This window comes from Cibotium barometz, chromosome 31, assembly GCF_041138505.1.
Source record: "Cibotium barometz isolate CiBa-2024 chromosome 31, ASM4113850v1, whole genome shotgun sequence".
NCBI lineage: Eukaryota > Viridiplantae > Streptophyta > Polypodiopsida > Cyatheales > Cibotiaceae > Cibotium > Cibotium barometz.
The window spans coordinates 9,250,185-9,274,169 of record NC_141076.1 but is presented as its reverse complement, the minus strand read 5'-3'; the positions used below and the strand labels follow the sequence as shown (position 1 = coordinate 9,274,169).

Here is a 23,985-nt window from a genome sequence, read left to right as displayed (position 1 = left end):
TCGGCTGTAGCTCCTACATGCGCTGCCTAGAGCAGCGGGAGCTGTATGCACAGTCTCCAACACTGTGGGCTAGAGTCGAAGGAACACTGTGAGCTAGAGTCTTTGCACAGCCGTCTGCAGTCTTCAACGTGCCATCTGCTGGCCAAAGGCCATCGCCAGAGTCTACGGTCTACGCACAACTTCTTCAACAGGCATCTCGACAAAAATCAGGATTCCACCAAGTATTGATTTTTTGGTTTAGTTCAAGGGACTTTGTACATTTCTTGCTTCATTGCAAAAATCAGGTGGTGCAGGCTACAGTGCATGGGCAGCATTAGGGTGCAAGACACAGAAAATTTGGGGATTTTTTGAAATTTGTGCTTAATTGCACAATTGCAATTACAAGATAGAGAAATTTGTGGCTTTTTTTAAAATCAATGCTTAGTTGCACAATTAAATCTCATTGGTACACAGATTTTTGGGGCTTTTATAAATTATGTACAATTGACACATAAATCAGCCCATTGGTGCTCAGAAATTTGGGGATTTTCAACATTGCTTATCTGTAGCCTTGTATTCGGAGTAAAACATTTGCACAGGACACTGTGGTTGCTTGGCATTGCACTCTGGTGCGTTTGGGATTTTGCCTGTAGGTGCTTTTTACAGCATATTTGGTTGCATGTGTTTGCATCTCTCTTGCAAGAGATTTCAGCATATGGCTGAAAATACGACCGATGGTAGTAATTACGCCCTCTGGAGTTTGATGGTCCGAAATCTTCTTGTGGCCATCTTCCAGAGCAACTGCTCAATAATGATGAGTTCATTTCTGAAAAGAAGTTGGTTTCCAAAACACTATCCAGAAACCTACTTGAAATTTCACACATCGCTCACTCTATCTATGATGCGGGGAAACCTAGAACCAATCTTGTTTGAAGAGTTGGTTGGTTTGTTACTACAGGAGGAGCAAATCTTCCAACATGCGTGGTAGTGATAGGAATTTTGCTATCCAAGATAAGGACAAGGGAAAAGCCAAACACAGTTTTCAGCCAAAGGCTGATTCAGGATAGCCTTCACAAAAGGCTAAAATTGAAGCAGGCAAGCCCAAGAAAAAGGACAAATATCACTTATATACTTATAAGTGATATTTGCCCAAGAAAAAGGGCAAATATCACTTATATCACTATTGCAAGAAGCCAGGTCATTACTTGAATGAGTGCAGGAAAAGGCTTGCAAAGGAGAAGAAAAAGGAAAGCAGCATGCTTCTTCATCACCTATAGGGAAAGATGATGCATCAGTAAATCTTGTGCAAGATGAGTGGACTTTTCTTACTTGCAGTTATATTGCATCATTGAAGCATATGTCTCTCAATGTCAATGAAAGACATGACACATGGTACTTTGATAGTGGTGCTTCTAAACACATTACCTCACGGAGGGATTTGTTTAAGAAGCTTATGGCTGCCCCTGAAGGCAAGCAGGTAACATGCGCAAACAATTCTTCTTATCCAGTTCAGGGTGTCGGTGAGGTGATCCTCACAACAGCAGATGGTGTAGAATTATGTCTTCCAAATGTGTTGTATGTGCCAAGGATTAAGAACTTTTTGTGCGTCTCCTCTTTTGCTAAAAGAGTATATGCAATGAACTTTGAGGATGACAGATGCATAGTGAAAGACCGTGAAGGTGGCTATGCATTGGTCACTTCCGGCACATTGTACCATGGGTTATATCACTCTTACACCTGCCATGCACGAGGCAAAATTGTGGCATGCCAAGTTTGGGCATGTGAATTATGGCAGTTTGATGCTCTTGCAAAGGCATAAAATGGTACAGGATATGCCTCATTTAGAGCTATCACCATGTGAAGAGTGCATTGGGTAAGATGTACAGAAATATTCCGAAAAGATGGATCTGTTAGAAGTCATCTCCTGTCTAGTTTTATAAACCAGGGCCTTTGTTGTGGGTGTGCCCGCCCTTATGAGGTGTTTTATCATTTTCCCCACTCTCCGCATTTTTCCCTTATTTTTCCCATTTTTTCTGTGGCTTGGGAGGCAGCCCTGAGTTGGCAGGAGCATCCATTTGCTGGCCGACTGTACTTGACCAGTCATGGACCCTCAGTGCTGGCCGACTGGATGCATGCTGCTAGCCGACTGATGCTGCAGTCGTGGAGCCTTTTTCAGCAGGCTGACTGCTCATCTGGGGGCATATAAATAGGCCCCCAGCCCCCTTGCCACTTGTGTATCATACTGGGATCTTCTTGTGTATCTCAGAGCAGAGTTACACGCCTACTTCTCTCTCTCTTGTGCTGTTTTTTTCTGCATACGTTTTGCTCTAGTGTTCCCAGATCTGGTCATCATCTCCGCTGCGTATTCTGACATGGTATCAGAGCCCTAGGCTCTAGATAGGTCTTGGGATTTGTGTGAGCAAGAGGGGGACTGTTGTGTGGCTGATTGGTGGACTGTTTGGGACTGTTCGGGAAGAGGAGAAGCCAGAGGACGGCGGGCTGATTTGCTGGACAGCCACTTGTAGGTATTAGTTCTTCTTTGTTCCCACCCGCCCACCCTTTTCAGAGTACATCCCCGCAATGGCAGATCTGTTTGAGATGGCCGAGAGGCATGTGAAGATCCCGACACTCCCCACGTTCCCGGTGGACCGTCAGTTGGACGGGAGCAACTACGGCATATGGAAGGTTATGATGGAATCTGTTCTGGAGTCTTACGACCTCGCTGATTTCGTCGTTGTTGGGGTTCCACGGCCGGAAGTAGAGGAAGGGGAGTTACCATCGATCCGGAAGGACCGGGAGGCTCAGACACAGATGTGGGATCGTGTCAACGCCAGGGTCCGTTCGTTTATCTTTCTCAACTGCACACCGCAGGTAATCAATCATGTAAAGCATATGACGTTGGCCAGAGGTATATGGCAGCATTTGGCCTCACTTTACAATAGGGTATCACCCATGAAGAGGATTTCCTTGGAAGTACAGATGTGGGTTATGAACCCTGCAAAGTCGTCGATGATGCGGGAGCATATTAACAAGCTGCAGGCTCTTCAGCAGGAAGTTCTTCAGGTTGGGAAGGAGATATCGTCAGAGGACATGGCCATCACGTTGCTGTCACATTTGCCCTCTTCGTACTCAGTATTTTACTCATCTTTGATTACCAATGGCAGGCTCAGCACCATCACGTGGGAGGAGCTTGTGCCAATGGTCCTGGACCAGGAGGAACGATTCACGAACCCTCCTCAGGCTGGAGGTTTGGAGGCCTTAACTGGCCAACGGTCGAAAGGCCGTAACACGGGCAAGGGGAAGGCTTCGTCGGAGAAGTCTTCTGAGAAGATGTCCGTTAGTGACCGCGAGAAACTAAAGGCAGAGAGGACCTGTAATGATTGTGGCGAGAAAGGCCACTATTGGAGGCAGTGTCCCAAGCGGAAGATCGAGAAGGGTGAAGATTCCTCAGCAGCAATCATGAAGACTCCGGCTTTTGTGCACCTGGAGGTGGTGGACACCGATGTTTCATTTTCTTCAGGCAAGGAGGAGATTGGAGGACTCTCCGCAACGGATACTCGAGAGTGGATTCTCGATCGTGGTGCTTCCAGGCACATGACTCCTTCCCGTTCCGGTTTACAGGATCTCTGCAGGCTTTCTGGTCATATTCTTACCGGGGATACGTCCACTATCCCAGTTCACAGTGAGGGCAGGATGGAGATAGTTCCCGATGGCAGAGGGGGGAAGCATTCCTCCTAGGTGTTGTATGTTTCGGCACTTGGTTTTCATCTGTTGTCAGTGCATTAGGTTTGCAAGACTGGCGTACGGGTGGAGTTTGATGAGCATTTTGTTGCTCTCCGGGACAAAGCAACAGGCCAAGTGGTTTGGGAAGGCGGAGTGGAGAATGGAGTTTACAAGCTTTCAGCACTCTCTCTCCTAGGTCCTCAAGTTTGTGATGAGTGGCAGTCTGGTAATGGCCACTTAAGTGTGGATACGCTGCAGGTACAGGCTTTCCGGGACCAAATGGTGGATAGCTTACCAGTACATGGCAGCAGTTGGCAGGAACTTTCCAGTACTGATGTTGGTGGTTCTTGTGTTCGTGAGTCAGAGGAAACTGAACAGGTCACTTATGCTCTGATGTCTCGTCGTGTTCGGGACAAAGAACCTCCAGTAGTTAGCTGAGGATGTTCTTTCCACGGGGACCTTTCGGAAAGCCAGGCAGGTGGCAGGTGATTACTTGCAGAAGGAGGTGTTTTCTCCAGGCTTTGTGGTTCCGGATTTAGAGGGGGTGGTTGACAGGTTTCAGAAGGCCTTGCGTGGTCTTCATAAGGTTTCCAAGACTTGTTTTTGCAGCACTGTAACAGGTGTTGATCCTTGTGAGCGGTGTGATGCCTCTTTGACTCAGAGGCAGTATGGTTCATGGATCTTGTTGATGGACACCAGATTGGACGCGAGCTTCCTGATGAGGCAGTTGAGCTCATGGTTGCAGATGACTCTTTGGGAGGCAGGATTGCGTTTCCTGTGGTTTCTGCGGCATGCGAAGGATCATGGACTCTTGTACACAGGAGGGGGATTGCTGGATGGAGTCCGACTCCACGGTTGGAGTGATTAGGTTTGGGGAGGAGATCCGGACACGAGGAGATCTACTTCAGGCCCAGGAGCAGTTTTATGGAGCAGTAAGAAGCTGTCATCTTTTGCCTTGTCGAGCACAGAGGCAGAGTACCGGGCTGTTTGTGATGCTCCTTGTGAGGTGGTGAGGATGCAGAGGTTGCATTGCAGGTTTGGGCTTCCACTCGAGGAACCCATGGTCATCCAGAGGCACTTTGTTCGTGAACAGATCGTTGCTGATGACATCTTGCTAGAGTTCTGTTTGCGGAGGACAGCACGGTGGACCTCTTCACGACGTCGCTCTCTCAGGATTTGCTCAAGCAGCACCCCAACTCCCAGTGGTTGGTTTCACAGCCAAGAGCTGAGAGGGGGTGTTAGAAGTCATCTCCTGTCTAGTTTTATACACCAGGGCCTTTGTTGTGGGTGTGCCCGCCCTTATGAGGTGTTTATCATTTTCCCCACTCTCCGCATTTTTCCCTTATTTTTCCCATTTTTTCTGTGGCTTGGGAGGCAGCCCTGAGTTAGCAGGAGGATCCATTTGCTGGCCGACTACATCAGGATGTGTGTACAGGTGCTGGCCGACTATACTTGACCAGTCGTGGACCCATGCTGCTGGCCAACTGATGCTGCAGTTGTGGAGCCTTTTTCAGTAGGCCGACTGCTCATCTGGGGGCATATAAATAGGCCCCCAGCCCCCTTGCCACTTGTGTATCATACTGGGATCTTCTTGTGTATATCAGAGCAGAGTTACACGCCTACTTCTCTCTCTCTCTTGTGCTGTTTTTTTCTGCATACGTTTTTCTCTAGTGTTCCCAAATCCGGTCATCATCTCTGCTGCGTATTCTGACAGGATCAACAAGGGCTGTTCAGAAATTACAATTTGTGCACAGTGTGGTGTGTGGTCCTATGCGGGCACCATCTTTTGGAAAGCATCTATACTTTGTAACCTTTATTGATGACTACTCTAGATTTGCTTGGGCATATCCCTTGAAGGTAAAATCTAATGTATTTGCATGTTTTCAACATTTTGTGGCACAAGCTGAAAATCAAACAAGTTGCAAAGTGCAGATCCTCCGTATAGATCGAGGGAGAGGAATACATTTCCATTGCTTTCAAAGCTTTTATGGCATAAAAAGGCATAAAGCATCAATGCACGATGCCATATTCTCCTCAGCAAAATGGTGTTGCTGAGAGAAAGAACATGTCTTTGATGGAAATGGCTAGATGCATGGTTAAAGGCAAAGGCTTGCCTCACAAAGTCTAGATGGAGGCAATAATGTATGCTACATGTGTTGAATAGATGCTCTACCAAAGCATTGAAAACCATAACGCCATATGAGGGCTGGCACGAAAGAAAACCTAAAGTTGATCACTTTAGAGTTTTTGGATGTATAGCATATACACATGTACCTCAGCAGTTGAGAGGTAAGCTTGATGTTAAAGCAGCTAAGTGCATATTTATAGTAGTGGCAGTAAAGGCTACCGTCTCCTTAATGCTTCAAACACAAAGGATTTTTGGACAGTAGAGATGTATTTGCTGAAAATTCAGACCAGCCATTGGCTGAATTTTTTGGACAGCCACCTTCGGGCCCACATAACGTGTTTGAAGGACTACTCCCGTTGGGAATTGATGGCTCAACAGATCAGCCATCAACTTTGCCTAATGGACAGCATTTGAGTACTCAAAATCAACCCATGAATGAGCTTATTACACCTCAAAATGTGGAGGAAGCAAAAGAGCAAGAGCCGACAACAACAGAAGAGGCTAGAGTTGTGCCTCGTTGGCTGCTCTGTACTTTACAGGAGAGCAAACTTTCAGCTCCACTTGGTAGCAGGACTAGGGTTGGTTCACGTAATGCAAGAGAACATGCACATGTTGCTTGCATGAGTACACTTTGTGATGCAAATCAGCCAGATTCATTTGAAGAGACTCATGAGGATGAGCATTGGATGCAAGCCTGTCACATGCACTCTGCACTCTAGTGCATGGTGACAAGATAGCTCATCATCATCAGTGCAACATTGTACACAGGGTTAGTTCCGTACGTCGTACGACTGAAACCGTACGTACCTGCCGCACGGTACGGTACCGTACGGATTCGTACGATACCGTACGATTTTTTTTTTGGGGGGGGTGTGTGTGGGGTGGTGTTGTTGTTGTTGTTGTTGTTGTTGTTGCGTGGAGCAATTTCAGTCTTCTAGAGAGCCATTCATCGCCCTTTGCAGCCTATAGGGAGCTGTTTGTCAGGAGCGTGTGCACTTGCCATTGCCATATTAGGCAAGCGATCATATTGTCTGATGAGGAGGAGGCAATCTTCATGGAGCTCTATAGTGAGCTTGTGGCAGCAGATACTCGCAGCACCAGGAGTCAGCATGGACGGGGCCGAGCAGTTGGAGTTCATAGGCCTCCTCCTTCGGTATCGGCAAAGGGTGGCCTTCGCACATATGTGAGACGGGGATCCTCGAGCTCCAATCCCCGCCTTCATGATGATATTCCATTGCCCCCTCATGATGATACCCCACTGCCTAGAGAGCCCTTGTTTGATGATGATGGCAACCTACTTAGCGAGAATGATCCCCAGAGTGTCTCGTCCACCTTCGAAGAGTCCTCTTCAGAGAACTCTCTTGATGGACACTCTAGTAGTGATCATGTTGATGATCATGCAGATGTTGGTGATGATGTAGACTTTTGATATGTTATAGCTCTCGAGTCTCTAGGCATTGGGCATCTATCTCCTTCTAGCCCATCGATGATGTATTGTAGTATGTAGTATCATGTATGTACGCATGTTGGCGGTCGCCCATGCCATGAGTTTTTGGCCTATCCTTTTGTAGCAATTTTGTACTCTAATGGCATGATGACATTATGTTCATGGTTCTACTATTTTGTAACTTCTTGTCTACAATTTTTAAGTTTAGGAAGTATTTCAAAAAAAAAAACGTACTAATATCGTACCGTACCTCAAAAAATTTTAAGGTACCAATTAGTACCGTATTTTATCGTACCATACCGTATCGTACCTTTCGTACTAACTAACCATGATTGTACACTATTAGAACCCTTTAGGATTGATATTTGTCGTACGCCGTGACCCCATTGTAATCCTCAGTCCACGATATGTCAGCAGGATATGTCAGGCATGAGCTACGTAGGTCATTCCTCGGCCTTAGTGAGTCAATCAGTCAGTCGAAGTCCCTTAATCCACTTGGAGCCAATCATTCATGCATATAGATGTCATAGGACATGTGTGCATTTTGCATAGCATTCATTCCATATGCATGTAGGCCATCTAGACCATTGCAGAAGCATCAAAACTTTATCTGGTAGTTTTCCTATATTTTATAGTATTTAATTATCATTTTCCAGCATTTAATACCATCTATAACCCATTTATCTCATAATATCCAGTCATGTAGCTTTAGGAAACCAGTCGGCCAGCCCTACAGCCAACCGACCAGCCCTTGTGCATATAAATAGCCTTCCATAGCAAGCATACATCATCTATCTCAGCATTCAGCAGTAAGCGCTTCAGCGTTTTCAGCCATACAGCCATAAAGCGTTCATCTCATCAGCGTTTTGGAGAAGCGTTACATCCTACACCACCCAGGAGCATCAACGCATGAGCAATCAGCCTCCAACAGTGAAACGCAGCAATCCACGCATTCAGCCTACAGGGAACTTTGTGTTTTCTGCTTGCAACCAGTTTGCATCATTTATATCATCATCGTTTTGCTATAGCACTCCGGTGAAGGTAACCCGCACGCATTCATTCATTTACAGCATTCATACATAGCCTAGAACAGTCCCGAACAGTCCATATCTCAGCCTTAGATTTGCAGCCTTCCTACATTCCATTGGGAAGAGTGCATAGGCTCGAGATCGGTCATTATTGGTGCTTCTACAGCCGTGTACAGTTCAGTGCGACTCTTGGTCTTCCGGGATCTTGCGTTTGGCTTATCTACAGGCCAAAGTCAGCAATCCCAAGTCATTCTCTTCAAAGTAATAAAAGCAAATACTATTAGGGGGCCCTTCAGTGGTTGGGTGATTCGGGACCCAATGTGGTGTAAAGTTTCTATCTCTCTATCTCTAAATCTCTTAAAGTTTAAAGTGATAAAAGTGGATTGCTAAACTCGCGAAACTTCAGATATAGAAGGCAGTGTGAGACTTGTGTGATAGGATCCTTAATTACGAATACTTCCGCTGCATGTTACAAAGCCATGCAAAACGAGATGGATTCTATCCATAAAAACAACACATGGGATTTGGTAGACTTGCCTGCAAGCAAGAAGCCCATTGGCACAAAGTGGGTTTACAAGTTAAAAAGAAAGTCTGATGGTACCATTGACAGGTACAAGGCCAGGCTAGTGGCAAAAGGATATGCCAAGCAAAAAGTTATTGATTATGATGAGACTTTCGCACCTACTTCTTGTATGGCCACAGCTAGATGTGTTGTTGCATTGGCTGCCCATCATGGATGGAAAGTGCATTAGTTGGACATAAAATCAGCTATTCTCAATGGGGATTTGCAAGAAGAAGTATATGTAAATCAGCCCATTGGTTTTGTGATGCATGGTCATGAAAACAAAGTATGCAGCCTTCGAAAAGCACTTTATGGTCTCAAACAAGCTCCTCGAGCTTGGTATGAGAAGATATACTTATTTGACCATGCAGGGATTTCGCAATAGTCCAACGGAGAGCACCCTCTATGTGAAAGAGGATCATGGCACTTTGATTATGCTCATTCTTTATGTGGATGACATGTTGCTAGCTGGGAATGACATGGATAAAATTTCAACATTCAAAGCTGAATTGCAAACATCATTTGAGATGACAGATTTGGGATTGTTGCATTATTACTTAGGCATACAATTTGTGCAAACAAATGTGGGGATTTATGTACACCAATCAAAGTACATTCAAAAGTTGTTGCATAAATTTGGCTTCCAAGATTGTAAACCCATCTCTACTCCGATGGAGCCAGGGCTGAAATTGAGCATGTATGATGTTGGAGACCCTTTTGATATGAGTGTTTACAGCCAGGCAGTAGGCTGCCTCATATACTTATTCAACACACACCCGGATATTCAGTTTGGGGTTTCCCAGTGTAGCAAATTTATGCACAGCCCACGTACAAAGCATTGGCAAGCGGTGAAGCAGATCTTCCGCTATCTTCAGGGCTCCATGGATCTTGCGTTCGTATATCCCACGGGGAGGCAGCTTGCAATTACATGCTTACAGTTATTCCAACTTGGTTGGTGACTATGATACACAACAATCCACCAGTGGGAATTGTTTCTTTTTGGGACATTCATGCATATCATGGCTGAGCAAAAAGCAACCCACTATTGCCACATCTACTTGTGAGGCTGAGTACAAGCCGGCCTTTACAGCCACAGTAGATTGTGTATGGCTGAGGAGATTGATGACTGATCTTCGTGAGTGTTAGCACACACCCACCACCACACTCACTGATAGTCAGAGTGTTGTAGCCGTGGCACGAAACCCAGTGTTTCATGCACGTACTAAGCACATAGAGATTCATTATCACTACGTCAGGGAGAGGATTCATGCAAGGGAGATCTCATTATCTTACTGCTCTACACAAGACAATGTTGCAAATCTATTCACGAAGGCGCTATCTCAAGAGAAGTTTGAAGCTTTCTGCAAAGATTTAGGCTTTCTCTCCTACAAAGAGTGATCTGGTCAGACCTTGTACATGTTCACATTGCCACTACAGGGAGGATTTACTGATATATATGCTATGAGTTATACCAGCAGTGCCACATGTGAACATGGGCTAACCAAGGGCACTTTTCTCCCTTTGGGTTTTTTCCCTTGGATATTAGGTGTGAAAGGACACCACATTTATTTGTATTTTGATATTGTGGAGTCAACCCTCTTGCTCCACACATTGTATCCCATCTTCTTTGGGTGAGCATTAATCACCATCTCTCTCTCTCTCTCTCTCTTTCTCTCTCTCTCTCTCTTGAGAGTGCTCGCTGTCTGTGTATGTATATTTTCTATGCAACCCTAACCTAACAAAGTCTCCTAATTGGTGTCCCTTTTTATGTGATGAGGGTCATATACCTATTTTTGGTACATTTAGCAAGGCTTGAGAGGGAAATGGGTGGTTTTGGGTCTTCAGCATGAGGTTTCATTGGTGCTGGTAGCTTTGGGTTGCCATCGCCATCTCTCCGTGGTACGTTTTGTTGCAACTGAAGAGGTTGGGGGTAACGACGACGTGACTTTAGAGACGCAAATGCTTTTGTTACCTTCATAATTGTGACATGCGAGGGATTGATTGTCTTGTAAACAACCTTAGGCTTAACTAAACTGCACTTAATTATACTTAAGAGACAAACAATGGTGTCAATGCAATGCAATGCAGCTATGTTAAATGAATGGTTACAATGAAGATCCATAAATAGATCTATGCTGTCCCTAGATGAGTATCTATCTCGAGAAGAGAGAGAGAAGCTGAATGCTGATGAGTGACTGTTCCCTTCTCCACCAATGATGAGGTCCACCCCTTGGAATGTTGGTTTTCCTCTATGTAGGAGAGAGGAGAATGATGACTGAATTCTGACTGCATGCTGAATAGGCTGATGTTGATGCTGAATATGCTGGATGCTGAACTCCACTAAACGATGAAGAGATGATGGAGATAATCTGAACTGAATGATGCGCAGCCCTTTTATATGAGTTACGATGCTGGTCAGGTTGGTATGCTGCTGTTGGCCAGCTTACTGTAACTTCATGATTTCATCAAATGCTCAATATGCTCTGTCGGCTGCTGAGTAAAGGGTTGTAGATGATGAGTCGGCTGCTGACCACAGTCCACGACTTGATGTGATAAATACTCTATATGCTTTAAATGCTTTATGTACCTGATGTGGGTGCTGTAGAAGCCCCAAACACAAGCTCATGCTGTGATATATGCCTATATAAATGGATTAGAGCCTGGATAAATGCTTATGGATGCCATGTCATTTGTACAACCCATTGGGTGTGCACGTGACAATAATACACAACTGAAGAGATTGGAGATAACGTCGGTGTGAATTTAGGGACCCAAATGCTTTCGTTACCTTCATAATGCCATCTCTCCTTGGTACATTTTGTTGCAACTAAAAAGGTTGGGGGTAATATTGGTGTGACTTTAGGGACCCAAATGCTTTTGTTACCTTCATAATACCCTTGGGCCACTAGAAAAGTACCAGGTACCCACCATCTTTGGGTAGCACTACTTTGTCGGAATTTCCCTCTCTGGTTGGTTTCAACTCCGCTGCCTTGGTGTGTGTGACCAGCATAGTATCCTTGGGCTTCCAACAACTCCTTTTTGATGAACCACGTTTTTGGTTTGAGGTTAGGGTTCAGTGTTTTGCAACGCGGTCCGGTGGGTGGTATGGTTGTTACTGGCGTATGCTGGACCTTCCTCTTGGGTACCCAAATTTTCCTTTTCCCTTCATAGTAACCTTGTGCTCAGAGAATTTCTTTTGGTACCCACCATTTGTCACCCCCATCATGGAAACATTAGTGTTCTCAAAGACTCGTGGGAGATTCTACAAGGTTAGAAATGTTAGCTGTAAACCGGCCTTCAGAAACCAAAGGGCGGTGAAACAAACACTCGCACATAAAACACTTCAACACCATTGAGGACCTAGAAAAGGAAAACAAACAGGGGGAGCTAGAGTGCTCCTGCAAATAGTACACGGACACCGATTGGCCCCAAATCGCAGTGGCGCCCCTTGCGGTATTTCTTTAATTGATTATAAGAGCTTTGATTACAATATAAGGCTGGCAACTCAGCCGTCCCAGTAGAACTCCTGAAGCCTGCAAAGAACCTGCATCTGGCTTCTAATCCACACGGCATCCACAAACAAGTCCAGCCATTGTTCACATCGAAAGACTCTTCTCACATTGAGTCTGCATACAGAAGCTTTCTCCCATGATCAAGGTTGCCACAACCATCCATAGCCTCTCACACTATGAACAGCATCACACCCTGACACATCCCAGTGCCCCTGCATCACAACACAGACTCCCAAACTGTCTCTCAGAAGAGAACTCGTATCACAGCACAGCATACCATACAGTTGACACACCTGTACAAACCCTCTCTACCTTCCAAGGGTACTATCCATCTCTGTCATGGAATCCCTGTCCCCTGTCTTATCAGTAGCAAGGCTGTACCAAACATGTGTCCACTCCTGTACCTTCTGCCTGCATGTGACCTATCTCCTGGAGAAACCCAAATAACATGTTTCCTCGAGAAAACCTACGACCTGTTTCCACATGAAACCCTTAGGCCTGTTTCCCTTTGAAACTTCTGTCCTGTTTCCATACATCTAGTCACCTGTTCCCTCATGAAACATCTGGCAACATAGAGATGCCCATAACTGTAGGTCCCACTGTTCCTTTCTAGCAGGAAGAAAACAATCTGCTCCATGAGCACGCAGCCATGTGAGCTTGCATCACTCCCATGCCAAGAAACATAACCAAATGACCTTGTACTTGCAGCCAAAAACCCAAGCACATAGCTGAATTTGCAACCAAACAAAAACAGCCCATAAACTGTCCCAAAACAGTCCCGAATCCAAAGCAAATAGAAGCTGAAAGTTCCATCAGTTGAACGCCATCATCATGATGTCTATGTTCATGAATATCCAGCCTCTGTCCACCTTTGTGTCAAGAGAAACCAACCCTTGTCTACTCTTCAGCAGAGGGAGAGAGAGAGAGAGAAAAAGGAGACCTGTGTCTCTATTCTGTAGCACAGCACAGCAGCCAGCCCTTTCATCTCCAAAAAGCATGCATAAATAGACACTCAGATGCGCCTACATAGCCTGTAGCGCAGCCCGCCAGCAGTACCTTCCTGCTGTCCATACAGGCCTGCATCTACCACCTGGACCAGCCGCCAACCAATCTGCAGCAGCCGTACAGATCTGCCACGTGGACTGTACCTGCACAAGCGCCGCCTCCAATGTGCAGCAACCTGACCTGCGCCGCCTGTACCTGCATCGCATGAATCTGCACCTGCAGCAGCCTGTCCTGCCACGTGGACTGCACCTGCAGACAGCAGCCGTACACTACCTACAGCAATCATACAGTCCCTTCCATGCGCAGCCAACATGCATCTTCAGGCGACCAGCCCTCCTCAACGAAAAAGCACACACTTTCTCTAGAGAGATAGGCGCCTCCTTTGCCTGGCAGCCCCTCCTTTTTCCCAAAAAGCACACGTGGCCCCAAAATAGCATAAGGGCCACGTTTTTCTTTAATGAAGGGCTTTATAAATGATTTTAAAGGTTTTTAAACCTTTTAAGCTAAAATCTCTTTGCCCCCTTTCACACATGGGGTTATCCACACATGGGCTTCCATCTTCACTCCCACCTGATGCCATTCACACTGTCCACCATGTCCCCGTGCACATCTGCATCTTGTCCAGAGAAAAACACAGGGTCATGACATTAGCAATATTGTCGTTAGTTGGGTCAATTCTTGGAGAGGCCACTTGTGTCAAAGGGGGTACTCGACGAGCGCAAAGGTTGACCCTGCTTGGGCGAGGCTTTTGATGGATCTTGGTTACTTACCCCTGCGGCCAAGTAAAGGATAGGCCCCTTTCGATTGGCATGATCGGAGTGTGGGTTGCCTTTGGAAGCTCAACGGGTTCTAGCTCTTCTCTAGTGTTGAGTTTTTGCAAGGCATGGGCTCCTCGTTTGTCATCAGAATAATTACCTACCCTAAGGCTAGTTGCAAGGTAGCGGTTTACGAGCCCTATTCTATTTGGCATCAATTGTACCCCATCCATCCTCGCCCAAGAAGCACTTCTTCACACATGCTACCTCCAGGCATGACAGAGAACTTCCCTTCCAAGGGGTTATTCCAATGTGGAACATGGCAATGAACGAACCCATGAATGTGGTTTTTAATACGTTTACTCCTTCCACTGGCGCTTTGGTGGGAACCACCGACAATTTCTATAGCGCCCACTTGATCTCATGGGATATTAGGTTATGGCTAGTGCCCGTGTTGACAACAAGCGCTAGCTTTTGTTCTAGACCAACGTCTGGCAGGCTTCACTTTCCAATCTTCCTCTTCAAGGTCAACGATTTGGGCCATATTAATGAAGATGTGGCAATTACGCAACTTGTCTTGCCTCGACTCATGTGCCGATACCACCCCAAAGTTCCAGTAGGAATGAAGAGCAGTGACTACCACCTCCACTCATGTGCTGACACCTTGCCTGCTACTCGTTCCAACACATGCTCATGGGTAATGGTCCTTCACCATGGTTGCATTAACCTTTTTGATGTTAACACAAACCCGGATCTTCCCATTTTTCTTAAGCACTATGACTATTGGGGATAGCCATTGCATATGCTCTATCTCGTAAATGTGAATCCAGCTTCGATGAGTTTGTCAATTTCGTCCTTGACGATTTTGGAGTATTTTGGATTCATCTGATAGGCCATGTGCTTTGATGGCTTTGCTCCTTCAACAATGGGAATAGTGTGTTTGACCACCTCCGAAAGTATTCCTTTCATATATGTGTTTTCCAAGCGAAGTAGTCTTGGAATTCTGTGAGTAGGTCAATGGGGTCTTTTTCTTCTTCTGGAAATGGGTCTTTCCCAATGTATACTGGTTTTGGATCCTCATCAAGTCCTACTAGGTTAACCTCCTTAACTTGAGCCGGTCCATCATAAGATGTTCCAGGCTTCCCATCAGCTGTCCTCTTTGCCTTCTCAAAATGTACAAAGTGGTCACCCACGTTATACATTTTGAAGCGCTCGAGCACCTATCTAAGATCTTCCATGCCGGTGCTCCCTTGCAGAATGCACTTACTCCTTCCTCCACTCAGTTGCACTTCTCATTCCTGAACTAGACTGGTTAGGGTCCATATTAGGAGCGGATGCCGCCATGTTTGGCCTTTCTAGCTGGCGGTCTCCTACTTGCTGGGCAATTTGATGATACTTTTGACTCCCACTCTTTGGTTGGACTTCCTGTGATGATGTCTCTAATCTTGTCCATGAGAATCCCTTGAGTGGTTGTAGGGGAATCAAGTACACCAACCTCTTGGTCATATGAGGCTCAAAGTGATAGGCTCCCGGTAATAGGCCTCACTCAAGCTAGTGTCTTCCCCACCGCTCGAATACTTTGTGCCTAGGGTTGCTTGGCTCCTATGAGGTACCAAGGACTGCGATGCGTGAAGAGATTCCTCTTGAGAAGGTACTCTTGATTCAGCATCCTTTGAAGCGCTCTCTTCAAGGGGAGGATTGAGTCCAAAAATCCTTCTTGATCTTGCATACATGTAAGGGTGATTGGCTTAGAGCACACCCTTTACCAATACAAGTCACGCGATGGCCCTGGATATTCTGGATTCAATTCGATTTTTTATGTTTTTAGTCTCTGTTTGACTTGTGAACGTGCATTCACAAGTTGAGAACTTGCTTAGTGAGTTGGGAACGTGCATGGCTAGTGAGTTGGGAACATGTGTGTCTAGGTCCCAGTTGGACTTGAGAACGTATGTTCACAAGTCTGGGAACGTGTGTGGCCAGGTAAGGTAGGAACGTGCTAGGTGCGAACGTGAGTGGTCAGGTCTTGCGAATGTGGACACCAACATTGCGAGAGGGGGAAAATTTTCTGGATACAGGTGCGCTAAGGTTTACCACCAGCAGATTTTGTGTGCATGGGTTTTGTTTGGGGGGAGGGGGGGGGCGGGGGGGGGTGTGCACGCTATAGAGACCCCAGAGAATCGCAACGGCAGCAGCACTGCAGCTACCACCTTGGGCCCAGAAGGGGCTGCATGGGAGGAGCTTCTCTTTTCTCTACGTGGATAGGACGACTGGCACCTCCCTATCAAGTTCAAACGTCCTACTCAGAGCCTTAGCATTTCCAGAGACAGTGTATCAGTAGGTGCCCAGATGGAGACTGCATGGATGGCCCTCCAGGCCATTGAGACCTAGAGAGTAGAGTACTGCTACCACGCCGGGCGCCCGCACCTTCTTTTGAACACAGGCAAGTGACAGCATCACAGGGAAATTCTTCACTCTGACAGGTCCCCACCACAATAGAGATGGGAGTTCAGTGCCAGATGGCACGGTGACTTCGGAGCAATTCTAGGTCTGCACCGTTGCCTCCAACTTCTACAGACATCTTCTCTCTTCTGACCCTTCGACCTCGCACCAGAGTTTGGCGCACGAGCGGGTTTGGTGATACACCCAGCCTGTTGTGACAGATGGGTTTCTCTCTTCTTCCAAGTTCCACAACCAGGATCCATAACAATAATCCTTCATGAAGGCCCAGAAACATGATATATCTTTTTCCTCAGATAACCTTTCGTTAGTGTCAAGACACTCCACACTAGCTGGTGTTCCCTAGGAATTAGCCTAGTGGTTAGACCTATGAATCGCAATGGCGAAATTGTGGGTTAAAGCCCTCTTGAAGGATAACCACCCTCTCCTTGTAAGAAAGGTTTGCATTGTCTAATGTGCGAATCTGCAGGATGTTCACTCCCACCGGCTGAGCTGCTCACTTGTAGGCTCGTCTTGTGGCTTGTCCATTGCTTTGACTAGCAAATACTTGAAAGGGTAGTATCCCCTTGTGGTGTGTGAGTGTGACTTTCCACAAAAAACAAAGCCCACTTCACACAAACTATAGCTATATTGGTGTAAGTTCCTGGCTTCATAAAGCTAGCTTGTGCAACTGTGCTACAGCCCAAATATCATATGGCCTAATCACTTTCAAAGACCATTGCCTCCGACTTCCTACAGACATCTTCTCTCTTCCGACCCTTCAACCTCGCACCAGAGTTTGGCACACGAGCGGGTTTGGTGATACACCCAGGCTGTCATGACAGATGGGTTTCTCTCTTCTCCCAATCATGCTGCACAAAAAAGACCTTCATACGTACTGAAAGCTGGTCAACTGGTAGCACGCCCAGCTGCAAAAGAATGACACAGCAAGACGTCAACCACAAAAAGAGAAAAATCTCTTTTTGGGATCGGTTTGCGCTGTCAAAACTCACTTATAGCAGATTTGAAGCATTTCCAAAGCAATTTCGAGACTGTTTTCTTTCAACAGTAAACGTCTCATGGATCAACCTTGAACACCTGGAAGAATCCATTTAAATTGTTTACAAGCTCCATTGAACCCCTTGGAAACTTCGAGTAGCGATTCAAATAGTAGTTTGACTTACAAGTTATAAGATCACTGAGGAACTATTTATAGGGCTGTCTTTCAACTCTTCTCCTGGTCAGCCTGCTTGACCAGCCCACGACCAGCTGGCCGACCTGCCAATACTGCTGATTGACCTGCCAGTACAGCTGCCTGACTTTCCCGGGTTGTCAAGATTCGCTCTACGTTATCCTGACGGGCTGCCTTACTGTCGTGACTTGGGAATCAGCACTTGGTCTAATACACTGTCAAACATCTCTCTACTTACCTCAACTCCAAGTGGGTTACAAAACTCTAGAGTTCACAAATGGAAAACCACCTGGACTTACCCAAGCCTATGGTGACAATGACTGGCCTGACATGCCCCTAGACTAGGGCTCACAATGGGCCACAATGCTCTTCACTAACCCAAAACTGCACATAATGATGGTTAATATGTTCATGTGGCACCCAAGTGCTGGGTGAAAGAATGGGTACTATGCTGAGATACCCACTCAGAAATGCTGCAAGAACTGTACAACACCCAAGTGCTGGGTGAAAGAATGGGTACTATACTGCACATAATGATGGTTAGTATGTTCATGTGGCACCCAAGTGCTGGGTGAAAGAATGGGTACTATGCTGAGATACCCACTCAGAAATGCTGCAAGAACTGTACAACACTGTATATGGAGAGCAAGCATAAAGGAGAAAAGAAGATCACTGCTGAATATCACCAGAGAAGATAGTACATCATGTGGAGCAACATGAGGGAGGTCCCGTAGATGCTGCCTATCATTGCAGAAGCTGAAAAATGAGATGATCTGAGGGAAAACCGGCCCTTTTATAGTACCTCAGTATGCTGGTCGGCCAACTGTAGCAGGCTGACAACATGGTTGCAGAAAAAAAATGCTATAAGATGCCTAAAAATTACCTAAAAATGGTAGAAAAAATGCTGAATAGTCTCTGCTAAGATATGCCAATGCAGGGCTTCATATGGAGCCAGATACAAGCATGAATATGCATGGGAAAGTCCATCTAGGGATGAAATAATTTCCAACACCTCCTCTTCAGCAACAGATGGGTGGACCAACTCCGGCACGCTGCAAAAAATCCTCCAAAGAGTCTAAAGGAACAACCTCCTCATAAAAGGCACAAACCTCGCGAAGATATGGTACATCTGAATACCAAGAAGATCCCCAGAAGAAGCCACGAGAAGATCGAGAACATATCGAAGACGAAACACCAGGATCAATCTGGAGAGAGAAGCCCTCAGGAGATGGAACCATAGATGGCTCGAAAAATGTGGTACCTCCTCTGCATCTGCAACAAGTATCGCGACCGAAGTAGAATTCTCCTCTAAAGAAGAAGGAAATGAAACAACCATTGGAACAAATTGATCATCATTGATAGCTGAATTTGCCAGGTTCGAAGTAGGAACAGGCTCCAAGATAGTGGAAGATGCCTCCTCTGAAACATAAGAAGGAGAAGCAACTGCCAGGAGAGAAGCTGCCAAAGTAGGAAGCTCCAGAATATGTGAGGATATCTCAACAAAATCATCCACCTACTTTGTAGAAGAACCATTATCCTCCTCTGAAAGAGAGGAGAGAAAATCTGCAGTAATAGCATTAGCATGTAACAGCACAAGAGAAGGAAGATACTCATCCAAAGGGATTAGAGGAACTAATAAGGTCTCTCTCAGAAACTTCTGTAAATAATCCTCTAGGGCACTGACTTCTGAATCAGAAGTCTCCTGTGTGACCACCAGGATGATGGACTCATCCTGCTCCTCCTGTGAAGATGAAAGAACAAGGGGATCATAGACAGCAAGAAAAGCCATCTTAGCATGAGACTTCGTACTCTCCTCTATCGTTGGTGAAGTATCTGAGCCATCTGTCGTGGGTGAAGTGTCTGAGCCATCGGAGGAGGACTCCTGCTTTGCTTTAGCTTTGGCTTTAGCTTTGCGGGAAGCGGCCTGTTGGGCAAAACATTTGGCCTCTGAATGACCAAGTCGGCCACAAAACTCAGAAGATTCCTTCGTCTTGGAACCCTTGATGGTGTTAGAATTGTCAGAATCGTCATCGTCAGAAGATGACTTTGTGGTGACTTTTTGCTTGTTGTTGTTGGAGTTCCCTTTTCCACCTTTGCCTTTGCCCTTGCCCTTGTTAGAGGCAACAAAAGTAGACTCCGACTTGCCTTTTCTGCGAAGCATGAACTTGTCATGAAGATAACTCACGACTTCCTCAAAAGGGGGGAGAGGATCACGGAAATAATTATTATCCTTGAAAGAATCAAAGGAAGCAGGCAACTTACCAAGAAGTTCATGGATGGGATTGTTGATGGTGCTCCCGTACTCCTCAAGTTGCAGCTTGATACGGGAGAACTCTCCAATCTTCTCAATCAAGTTATCTGACTCAGTGATGGTAAGCTTCTCCAGATCTGACTCCAATTTGGCAATCTTCACTGTCAAAACGCTCCCATACTTCCTCTGGATCTTTGTCCACATCTGATGAGCATTACTCCGAGAGGAGACAAACTGTGCCTGTATGGATGGAGTCATGCAATGGATGATGATAAGACGAGCCCGAGCATCCAATATGCTTCGCAAAGTATAGTGCACCAAGTGAGGTGTGGAGATAGCCATCCACACACCGGCTCCTTCTAGCAAACAACTGAGTGTAGAAAGACCAAGTATGATAGTTGGTTGCTGTAAGCTTCATGGAGTCACTGACTTGGAGAGGATTGTAGGATGGTATGTGGGCAGGGGTGGGAGCAAGACCTGGATGAGAGAAACTCACAGAGGAAACATTGGGAATAGGAACCACCTGTGGAGCAGCGGGAGTAGGTGGTCCAGGCTGTGATGGAGCGGGAGAAGAGAGAGGAGAAGGAATGGCTGTAGAGAAGTGGTCTCCTGAAACCATGTCTGTTGAACAAAGTACCTCCTCTCAAGTTGTGCACAGCAAGAGAAGGAAGAAAGAAAGGGAAGGGAGGGTGGGAATCTGAAAATAGAAGAAGCAGACTATCTCAAGGTTCCTATCCTCAGCACCTATGAAGAGGGTTTCAGCTAATAACAGTAAAATTGCAGAAGCTATGCAGAAAATGTAGCCTACAGCAGCAAGAAATTGCAGCATTTGAGGCAGTCCTGCAGCTCCACAGTAAAACGCAGGTTACCGATGAAGAAACGCAGCAGTAAACACCTCCTATATGCTGTAAACAGTCAACAGCAGCATGGGAAAAGAAACGCAGGTCCCTGTAGATGTTTCCCGCTCTGATACCATGAAAGAATGGGTACTATGCTGATATACCCACTCAGAAATGCTGCAAGAACTGTACAACACTGTATATGGACAGCAAGCATAAAGGAGAAAAGAAGATCACTGCTGAATATCACCAGAAAAGGTAGTACATCTTGTGGAGCACCATGAGGGAGCTCCCATAGATGCTGCCTATCACTGCAGAAGCTGAAAAATGAGATGATCTGAGGGAAAAGGGAGCCAGCCCTTTTATAGTACCTCAGTATGCTGGTTGGCCAGCTGTAGAGCAGGCCGGCAGCATGGCTGTAGCAAAAAATGCTATAAGATGCCTTAAAAATACCTAAAATGGTCGAAAAAATGCTGAATAATCTCTGCTAAGATATGCCAATGCAGGGCTTCATATGGAGCAACATACAAGCATGAATATGCATGGGAAAGTCCATCTGGGGATGAAATAATTTCCAACACTGGGTACACATGACAAAATCATACTCTTATATGACTACTTTGGCTCTATTACCATAGTAATTATTATGGCAAGCAGTCACTTTGGGTCTATGCCAGACTAATAGCCAGACACAAGCTCCATCTCTTCAGGGATGCCGCTAAATAAGCATTGCCCACTTACACAACCAGGATCCATAACAATAATAGAACATCTCCTTTATGAAGGCCCGGAAACAAAATATATCTTTTTCCTCAGATAACCTTTCGTTGGCTTCAAGGCACTCCACACTAGCTGGTGTTCCCTAGGTATTAGCCTAGTGGTTAAACCTATGAATCGCAATGGCCGAAATTGTGGATTAAAGACCTCTTGAAGGACAACCACCCTCTCCTTGTTGTAAGAAAGGTTTGGATTGTCTAATGGGTGAATCACTCCATCCAGCTGAGCTGCTCACTTGTGTGAAGTGGGCTTTTGTATAGGTGAAAGTTCTTGGCTTCATAAAGCAAGCTTGTGCAGCTGTGCTGCAGCCCAAATATCATATGGCCTAATCACTTTCAAAGACCTTAACTTAAGTAAAGGTTTTGATCTGGGAGCTTAAACTCCATCCTCATGTTAGCCATTAGCCAGATCTCCTCATGTCAACCTAGCCAGATCAAGAAGAACACGATAGACATCTCATTTGTATACTCGTAGCAAACCAAGGTTTCGTTGAAGACTCATCAATGCTGTGAATAATTGTTGAGATGCTAAATAAACTATCAATCAGTTTAATCATAGCAGTTAATCAGGTTGAAGTCTCTTTCAACTTAGTGATTAAGAAGTAAAACAAAGGTTTGCGGGTTTGTGATGCCTTTCTTGGGTATTGACATAAATTCAGTGCAACTTCAAGACTCCACTGTGCTCGAGCATGGAAGCATACCGATATGCCGAAAAGACACTAACGGGACCAGAACGAACACAGCCGTGAAAAACATGACAACACTTCGCCGATTCCACCATGTTTGACCGCCTGCCCATTCCTCTAAAACTCCAGTGTGATGAACAGATGATGATGAGGAGCCAGAGAGGACATCAGCTGCAAAACCCCACAATGCTCTCATACAAAGTAAACATATAGAAGGTAATTCAAAGAAAAACCATTCGCAGCTTGCAGAAAGGCCTTACCAATAATAATAAGATACACCACGAGAAGTCCGAAATTGTTGATTATGATGCAAATTTGAACAATGATCCGGCCCATCCGGCCATAAGAATCAGCCATAAGACCACCATAAGTAGTGGCCTTTGTGGCATTTGAGTATTTGAGCATGTAATCAATGGAGGCATTCGTCAAGAAACCCACAAAGACGATGAGGATGAGACCAGGAATCAAGCCGATGATTCGCATAGTGGCAGGGAGGCCCATGATGCCTGCCCCCACAATGCTTGTGGACAAGCTGAAGACGGCACTGGAGAAAGAAGCGGCGTTGTAGCCATCCTGCTGCCGGTCTTCATGGCGTTTGAGAGGTAGTAATGGTGAGTCTATGGTTGGGGAGGCCATTTCTGCTGGGGTGTTTGGTGAGGAGAAGGTAATAAGCAGGCAAAGCCTACATCCTTGATTGGAGGCAAGCTTCACCTGCTGCTTGTTCTACTCTTTTCTGGGGGAATAGAACCTTCTCAGTGATGAGAGCAGCAAGTCAGTCATCTGCAAAAGCTTTGTTTTTTTTTTCTCTAACAGAGAGTCATGAAAAATCTTACCTCCTTTTTTTTTTTTTTAATGACAGAAAATTCGATGGCCTCCTCCCTGATCAACCCACTTTTCACTGTGATGCAAAAATCCCAATCATCAAACACAAACAGTTGAAGTATTAAGAACATTCCAACTCTGAATCCAAGGCAAAAAAAAAAAAAAAAAAAACACACTCTTAAACCCAATTTATCTCAAATCCTTCATGAAAACACAGGATTGTTGCAGACTGCCATAAAAAACTGAACCTAAGCAGACCCAAATTGAAGGGAGAGAAAAAAAAAAGATTAAAGCAAGAAAATCTTTCGCTAACTACTGCTTTGCGATTAAAATCTTGCTAATGAGACAAGATTAGTGTTAAATGCAAGAAATCCAGTATTGTTTCCTGGAAGTTATGCTGCCAAAGAACCGAACCATGCAAGAACTCATAAAATTGGGTGGCTTAATGGATAATTAAGCACCTACAAAATTGGGTGGCTTAATGGATAATCAGGGGGCGAAAAGGATTTTTATTCGAATTAAATGTTCCTGCAGAAATCCCTCTGTCGCAAAATCCCATAGCATTGAATGTGGCAGTCAATTGTGAGATTAATGGAGACTCGAGGTGGGTTCTAAAGTCACATTTGCTTACGAGTTGCCTTCATTACGTCTCTCTTAGTTATTGCACCATGACAAAAACACTTTTGCTTTTCTTAGAATAGTCCAGAGTCCAAAAGTACCACCTTTACATATTGATTTTTTGCTCGTGTGTTATTGATTTATTTTTTCCCTTTGAAAGAATCTTAGGTTGATTATTTTTTCCCTTTGAAAGAATCTTAGGTTGTTTTAGAGGTTTTTCACATGA

The 23,985-nt window shown here is 45.4% G+C and overlaps 1 protein-coding gene across 2 annotated transcripts in view; it reads right to left on the bottom strand.

Moving 5' to 3' along the window:
* Positions 1–23,760, bottom strand: part of LOC147620483 (amino acid transporter AVT6A-like) — a 35,231-nt gene extending 11,471 nt beyond the window's left edge. The window contains exons 1-4 of one of the 2 annotated variants that reach the window (XM_086824703.1): positions 23,603–23,760; positions 23,153–23,217; positions 22,580–23,067; positions 22,335–22,490 (exon numbers count right to left, since the gene is read on the bottom strand). In XM_086824703.1, coding sequence (XP_086680829.1) covers positions 22,335–22,490; positions 22,580–22,955 — 532 coding nt within the window. In that variant the 5' untranslated portion in view covers positions 22,956–23,067; positions 23,153–23,217; positions 23,603–23,760. The remainder of the gene's footprint in view (positions 1–22,334; positions 22,491–22,579; positions 23,068–23,152; positions 23,218–23,602) is intronic. The other variant, XM_086824704.1, reaches the window with a different exon arrangement.
* Positions 23,761–23,985: the final 225 nt, after the last annotated feature.